Source organism: Chrysemys picta, chromosome 25 (genome assembly GCF_011386835.1).
Source record: "Chrysemys picta bellii isolate R12L10 chromosome 25, ASM1138683v2, whole genome shotgun sequence".
Taxonomy (NCBI): Eukaryota; Metazoa; Chordata; order Testudines; family Emydidae; genus Chrysemys; species Chrysemys picta.
The window spans coordinates 2,093,534-2,101,107 of record NC_088815.1 but is presented as its reverse complement, the minus strand read 5'-3'; the positions used below and the strand labels follow the sequence as shown (position 1 = coordinate 2,101,107).

Genomic DNA, 7,574 nt, shown 5'->3' with positions numbered 1-7,574 from the left:
ACAAGCAGTGGGTTCATTGACGCAATGACTGAAAATGTAAAACATCCAGGGCTTAAATTCTCACCGAGTCTTTCCTGAAGCCCTGGCGCTCGGGGCTCCCGCCCCACAGCAGACTCTCGGGGCTCCCGCCCCACAGCAGACTCTCGGGGCTCACCGCCCGACAGCAGGCGCTCGGGGCTCCCACCCCACAGCAGACTCTCGGGGCTCACCGCCCGACAGCAGGCGCTCAGGGCTCCCACCCCACAGCAGACTCTCGGGGCTCCTGTAGGCTTGAAAATATTCCTGGAGCTCTGCTCTGAACAGCTCCGGCTAGAAGCATCCCCTGAAGAGTAGCAGCACAAAATGCAGAGCTAGCTCCCTCCACACTGCCCTGACTGGACCCTCCCAGGGCCTCCACCAGGCTGGGGCAATGGCTCAGACGGTGTGGCCCAGCCAGCCCTGCACCTTGTCTGCCAAACAGTGGCTCTGGGAATGGAGACACCTGAGTAGTTACTCACCTGCCCACACTCAGCTGGGCTTGTACCACTGCAGTGGCTTCTGGACAGCCTCTGTATGGCGGCTACCAGCATGGGCTGGGTCTAAGCTATTGATCTAGAAGGGAAAGCTCCATTCTTCCAGCCCACAACCCCCCCACCTCCAGATGGCCCTTTTAATCCTGCCATGAGAGAAGAGCCCGTTCCCTGTGGCGGGCCCAGGAGCTCCTCCATTCTCCATATGGTCGTGCAGTCTCCCCAGCCAGGCAGAGAAGTCACAGGCATGTCATTTCTTTTCCAGTGCACAAGGCCACAACACAGAGAAATGGGACAGCATTTACTCCCGTTACCTCTCAGCCTTCTGAGGAGAGAAATCAGTCACTCCACTGACCCCTCTGTTGTCCTTTGGCCTTTCGAAAGCACACACTAAATGTTGACCGGAGAAGTCCTGAGCTTGCCTGGCTAAACAGGGACACGCTTCTCACCTGCGCCGGCCGCGTGCCTGCAAGATGAAATGATACCTCCCTGGCCAGGCCCTGGTGAGTGTCCTGCTGACTCCTGCGCTCCGTGGGTTCGCAGAGTCTCTGTTCAGGCAGGTGGTTCTATCTTGCTACCTCGCAGATTTCAGTGACTAAGACACGTTGTTAGTTTCTTCATCCTTTGGTGTGACATATAGCAGCATCTTGGGTTAACACTACCCCACCCTGAGATCGGGTGTGCATTAGCCGGGAGAAGCTTCCACTGACTGCACTTTCCTGCCCTGTCAGCGCAGCTCAGTGAGATGGTGAGAAGATGCCAAGAGAGAACAACAGCTGCTCCCTAGGAGAGGCTTTGGGGATTTCAGGACCTCGTCTTACCTTCACACTTGTGGCTGGTTTCACTTTGCTTGTGTCCTGCGGGACATTTGCACTCATAGGAGCCCACGGTGTTGATGCAGTTTCCACCCTGACACAGGCCTGGGATAGCCTGACATTCATCCACATCTGCAGGGAGAAGAACAAGAACATCAGCAAGTGGGCGAAGCAGCTGCAGTGTACGGCACAGAAGAGGGAGAAAAAGACCAAGGGAGCAGTGAGGCTGGCACCACAGGCAGAGCAGCGGGGCCAGCTGGGGTGTGATAAGAACAGGAGCATGTTATGTTACTCTCCTTCTGCAGTGCAAGGGGGTGCCATGGCCTGGCCCTGGGCTTACGCGGGGCTAAGCTCTGCCCCCCTGCAATGGGAAACAAGCACCATGGTTGCCAAGTGAAGCCCCTTTACCCACCTGGTGATCACTGTGATTGTTTCCCATATTTCTGAAGTGCGCATCATGCAGCATCCGGCTACTTGTAGCCCAGTTTGGCAAGTTCCCATCGCCGGTGCAGGCAACAGCCACGCCAGCGCTGGAGAAGGTCCTGAGGCGCCGGGCTCCGAGGCTCACCACTGCGTTGCAGTTAGAGCTGGCTGAAACGGGGCGGGGGGGTTCTGGTTTGGGAGAATTTCAGCATTTTGATTTTGGTTTCGTTCTGGAGCAGAGCAGCATCCCGGGGACCCTGCCTTTGACTGGATGAAAGTTCAGCCAACCTGGCTCCTTTTCAGGAGAAATGTCCGGGCTGATGAACTGGTTTCATTGGAAGATTTCCAGCCAGGTTGAGCTGCATTTTCTGTCTGTCTGGGACCCAGCAGCACCTTTCCATGGCACTCACCTTGGCAGGCTCCAGTGCGTATATTGGGGATGAAGCCCCGGCGGCAGGGGTGAGGCTGGGCAGGGCACATCTCACATGGGTGACCCCAGGCCCGTCCAATGGTGGCACAACACATGGTCTTGGTGCAGACAATTCCACTGAGCTGGCCCTGGCACATTTGGTTATTCACCTGGCTGAAGCAGGGACCGGTGCGATAGTCTGAGAAGAAACCAAAAACCAGGAGGTTAGAACAAGACCGAAAACCCAGCTTTGGCCAGCATGGTTTGGTACCTGCTCCTCTCTCTTGTGCTGTGCTTGGGTGCAACCTGTGAACTGGAGCCTGCTCTCCCCTTCACAAGGCAGCAATACCAACATCTCGCCCCTGACAATGTACATCGGTCCCAGAGACCTCCCCAGACTCCAGCCCACTCTCTGAATAGATTATCCGATGCCTGGCATGTGGGCATTGTGCAACCATTTTTAACTCTTCCCTGTCCAAAGTGGTCAGTCTCCCTGGAGCTGTGAACATCTGCAACCCCATATAACCTTGCATGGTTTAAGATATCTGCAGCTGTTTGCCAAATGGCAGCGTATTATGGGATTGAAGATACCCCCACCATTCAGATTGCTGGCTGACCTGTCAAGGTCTCTGGGGGTTGCTTGTGATAACTAGCTGTGATATCACGATGCTTGTCAGAGAGATGGACTGTATCTGTCTTCGATGGAAGGTCCTAGGGATCTGGGGGAATAGTCCAGGTGATTTGGATGCCCTGGGCATTGCATTTCCATTGCGTACTTTCCAATGGATGGGTTTGCACATTGAATTCCCTGCCTTTTTGACTTTGCTTTTCTTTCAGAGAACAGCAAAGCTCTACTGAGGATTTTCCCCGTACGTTAGTGACAGCTATTTATACTCTTAGCTCCAGGTTAACAATCTGTTGTGTCGGGAACAGATGTTTATTAGGATTGAGTTCACTGCTGAGTGGCTTCTAAAGGAAATCAGCTCCCGATCTCTCCTGAAAAGCTTTCTAGAGAGAGAGAAAGCTTCCCAGGCATGACTGAGCCCTCCCGGGTTATGTAGTGTGCACAGCCCTGGCATAGGAATGCCTGCTCCTCCATCAGTCTGTACAAGGAGAATCTCCAGCAATTACACATGCAATAGTGATTCATTTCTCCTGGGTAACTATGAAAGGCCCCTTGGCAATTTTAACTGGCTCTTTAACACGTCTATGCTACAGCAACAGTGGGCCCGTTTCCCAGATCCAACAAGGAGACACCTGTGCCTTACAAGCTACATTAGTTGGGTTATTTGCAGTGAGGAATGGGGTTTTGCTGCTCCCTGGGCTCGCCTGATCCCTGGTTGGGGATATTAGCACATCAGGGATTCATCAAGAAACTCACTTCTAAAACATGAAGGGCCTTTTACTTCTGCTGAGAGAGATGATTTCATGCAAATGTTTCATCTGTTCCTGGAAGAAGGACCTTTGACCTTAGTACAGTCAGACCGAAAACTCCTACATTAAACATCTGCAGAAGTCCAGGGAACAACAGCTGAGGGTGCTGCTCTGTCTCTAACTTACTCCCATGCAATGTAGGTGCTGGCAGAACAGCCGGGTATTTTATGCAGGCTCCGATTTTCAAAGTTGCTTAGGGATTTCAGCGCTGGATTTCCCATTAATGAACTGGGAGCAGCAATTCCTCTGGCAATGCTGTGAATCCCAGGCTGCATTCTGCATGCTGCGATGTCCAGATGAGTCCACGGCAGCCCTAACGCTAAACTGTCTGGGTTTGAAATGTAGAGCACCAAACTGGTGTGGAAGGTGTGTACCGGGAGGCCATATCTTTGGTAGTGGCTGTATTTAACTGTGCCCACAAGTGTTTTCTCCTGATATATACACATAAAAGCACAAAATTAAGACCACACAATCAAGTTTAATTTTTGCATTTCTTGGCTTCTGAATGCTTCATTCCATAACGCTAACACTCTCTGAACATATGTTTTGTATGGAATTTCTTCAGATTGTTGTTGTTGTTTTTAAACCCTAAGACACATGTGCAAACAGAAAAAGATTAAAGGGATTCAAGCAAATCCAGCCAGTAAGAGTGACAGTACAGGAAGCTTATCTCCCTATGTAACAATCATGCAACTTAGTCCTACCCTCACCCCTGGCAAGGAAGCTGCTTGGGGTTGGGCCTAGACCAAATGGCGCCCCAGGTGAGGAGCATCCTTGTGCCCCCCTCCCATGTGTTAAACTTTTCAATACCTTATTTTTTATTACATTTGTAGCCCATTTCATGACTTTGATGCATGATCTACATGCATGATTTATCTCTGTTATATAAGATAATACATTTGCACATTAGGATCTGTAAATCTGTATTCATGCCATATATAAGTAAGGCTGCGAGTCTCTCATGGAGGTCGCAGAAGTTACGGATTCCGTGACTTTCTGCAATCTCTGTGATTTCCGCAGCTGCAGCAGCCAGTGTAGCTGACCCCAGAGCCACTCCAGCAGCTTGCCAGGCCCAGCCGTACCAGCCGCGTCAGCCATTGCTGGACCAGCCCAAGGGCCAGCCACTTGGGTGCCAGCCACACTGGCCACTGCTGGAGTGGCCCCAGGGCCAGTCGCTTGGGGAGCCCCGGGGCCAGTTGCACCGGCCACTGCTCAGGTGACCCCGGGCAGCTGGCCCTGGGGACTGCCCAAGCAGCAGCCGGTGCGGCTAATCCCAGGGCCAGCCCAGGCAGCAGTCCCAGGGCAGCCCTGGAGACCACCAGAGCAGCAGTGGTCCCAGGGGCTACTCCAGAGGCGGCCGGAGCAGGGGCCGGAGCAGCGGCCCCGGGGCGGCTGGAGGCAGTCAGCCCCCACTACAGGAGCAGCAGTGCCCCGGGGGCCCCCAATAGGGGTGGAGCCTCAACCTGGGGCGGGGTTTCATGGTCCCAGGCATGCAAGCATCTGCTCCTATAAACCCTGCAGGCCCAGATCTGAGACCTGTGGGTCATGACATTGCCCAGCTAAAGGCTGGGGGAAACAATTTGTGTTTGCTTTGGAACATTCTGGTAATAAAAGCAGACCCCAAGAAGGGCTGTAATTCGATTTGTGAAATCCACTTTTTGAGTTTACTGAGAACCAAAGAGGGCAAACCAAGGCAGGGTGCCACAGAGCCACCCCTGGCCATGAGGGGGTATGGGGGAGGCAGCCAACTCTGTTACGGTTGCAATGAAATTTCACATATTTCATGAACGATACCTAGGCCTAACTAACCATAAGACAATGCAGGGCACCTAATAAACAAGGCCTATTTCACCTATTTTCCAATGGAAAGGAGCATGGCCCTCAATATGTCTGATGGGATTGTACTGTGGTGTATGCCTCCTGGTATCTGTAGTGCATTGAGGACTGGGTTAGAGTTGCAAGCTATCACTTTCAGAGTGTGGGGAGGGGGGAGGGGTTCCTGGTCCTGCTTGAAGGCTGGGGATTCTGTACGGAAGTGTATGAGCACAGGCAGTCTGTAAAGAGCAAGCCTAGAGCAAGGCTGCCTTAGGAAGCAGCCTGCTTTGTCTCTCTCTGGTTTTGGGTACTGTGCATTATTGTTCTGAATTCTAAGAAATAAAAGTCATGTTACATTGCAACCTTCCAGCCAGAGTACTGCATGATTTAATCTAACATCTCTCTGTCTGTGCTGTGAACAGAACTGTATCTGGAAAGGGCTCTGGATTAATTTATAAAGACAAAACCTATAACCACACAAGGACAAAACTCAGGCACCACAACTGGCTTCAAAGCAAAGTGGGGGAAGAGTCAAACTGAATATCTGACAGTGTTGCTGAATGTGCCCAGAAGGAATTCCTGGCAATTAATAATGGGGCCCAACATTTGCATTGAAAAGGAAAATGAATCACTTTAAAATATACTTGACAAAAATAGATTTTCATATTTAGATTTAATTCTCTGAGGGAAAGCAGCCAAAGCAATCTGGGAATTGCAGTCTGGAGTCCAGAGTGTGCTGGCAACATGCCAGCTCCCATCTGGTGCTAATTTTAATGGGTCAAATTATTAAATTTTTAATGAGACAATAATCAAACTTGATAAAGATTATAGGCACACGTAGGAGATGGCTGAGGCCCTGTGAGACTCTGCAGGACTCTGGCCTCAGATAATTTGTCCTTTGCAGAATTTGTCCCTGTGGCCACATTTTTCGGTAGAGCAGAGCAGAGCTTTATTCCCCACTGAAATCGATGTGGTGTCTTTGCTTCCTCTCTGGAATGTCTCACTTGCAGTCACAGTAAGAGTGCCATGTGGTAGAATTTCCCTAGTTAGGGGCTGATCCGTACGCATGCAAAGTGCTCACCAAAGGGTTTGCAAGAAATGCAGATTTTCAAGCCCTATATCAGGGAGAAAAAGTCCAGTCCTGAGCTTGACGTGTGTACAGGAGTCAATACTGATTGTGACCATGTGTATTTGATACTTTATGCATTACCCTGTAGCCACAAAAGGCATCATACCAACTCAGAGTTCAAATGTCGATCCGTTTTCACAAGACAGGGATAAAAAGCTTTGCAAACAGTGTGTAAGTACTAACTGCCAAGCAGACATGTTCCTCCCTCCACGGCACCATCTATCTTTAGCCAAATAACTGTAGTGCCCTAACTTTCCCTTCTTGGCCCCTGGGCCGCAATAGCACCCACTGCACGTCATTGTATTTTGTTCACTTGATCTGTGTCAGCTTAGGAGAGGGAGAAGAACCGGAAAGGACTTTGCACATTTGGCTGGTTGTCATGGAGATACTAAGGTTGCTCCTGTGCCTAATGAATGCTAATGTCCAGCACTCTAGAGCCTCTTTGGGAGTTACTCAGTGGTATCCATTCCATGACACACGGCTCTCAGCTATGCTGCCGGCTGCTGGGGGCTGTGTTACAGCTTTGTCCAGTCTGAAAGCAGCTATTTACACATGCAGTAACCTTCCCTCTAAATGGAAAAACAACATGTGTCTGCTCTGGATGTTTCCTTCCACACAGATTCTGATCTGAGCCTGGCTGGACCACACAGACAGCTGGAGGTTTTAGTGCAGTAGGAGGGTATGAGTATGTTGTATTAGCAGAGAGTGAACAATAAGAGTCAGGGGACTCCTGGTTTCCAGACCTATCTCACCCTCTGTGCTGCTTTAGGCATGTCACACAGGCTCTGCCTACACCCCACTCCTCTAGTCCTCCGCAGAGGGAGGCAGATTACAGTTTTGTGGGGCCCTGGGCCAGAGCAAGTGGAGGCTTCTCTCCACCCCTTCTGCCCGCAGCCCCCCCATGTGCTTCTGCCAGGGAAATGGGGTTAGGCGCAAGGGCTTGCCCCGACTCTCCCTCCTGCCCAGCACTCCTGCTGGGGAGCAGGGTCGGGGCATGGGGCCTTCCCCTGCTCCATCCACCTGGCGGTCCTGCTGGGGAG

At 51.4% G+C, this 7,574-nt stretch overlaps 1 protein-coding gene across 1 annotated transcript in view; it reads right to left on the bottom strand.

The window, feature by feature from the left end:
* Window positions 1-7,574, bottom strand: part of LOC101949811 (fibrillin-2-like) — a 272,305-nt gene that overhangs the window by 156,873 nt on the left and 107,858 nt on the right. The window contains 2 exon segments of the mRNA XM_024112612.3: window positions 1,331-1,456; window positions 2,158-2,355. Coding sequence (XP_023968380.1) covers window positions 1,331-1,456; window positions 2,158-2,355 — 324 coding nt within the window.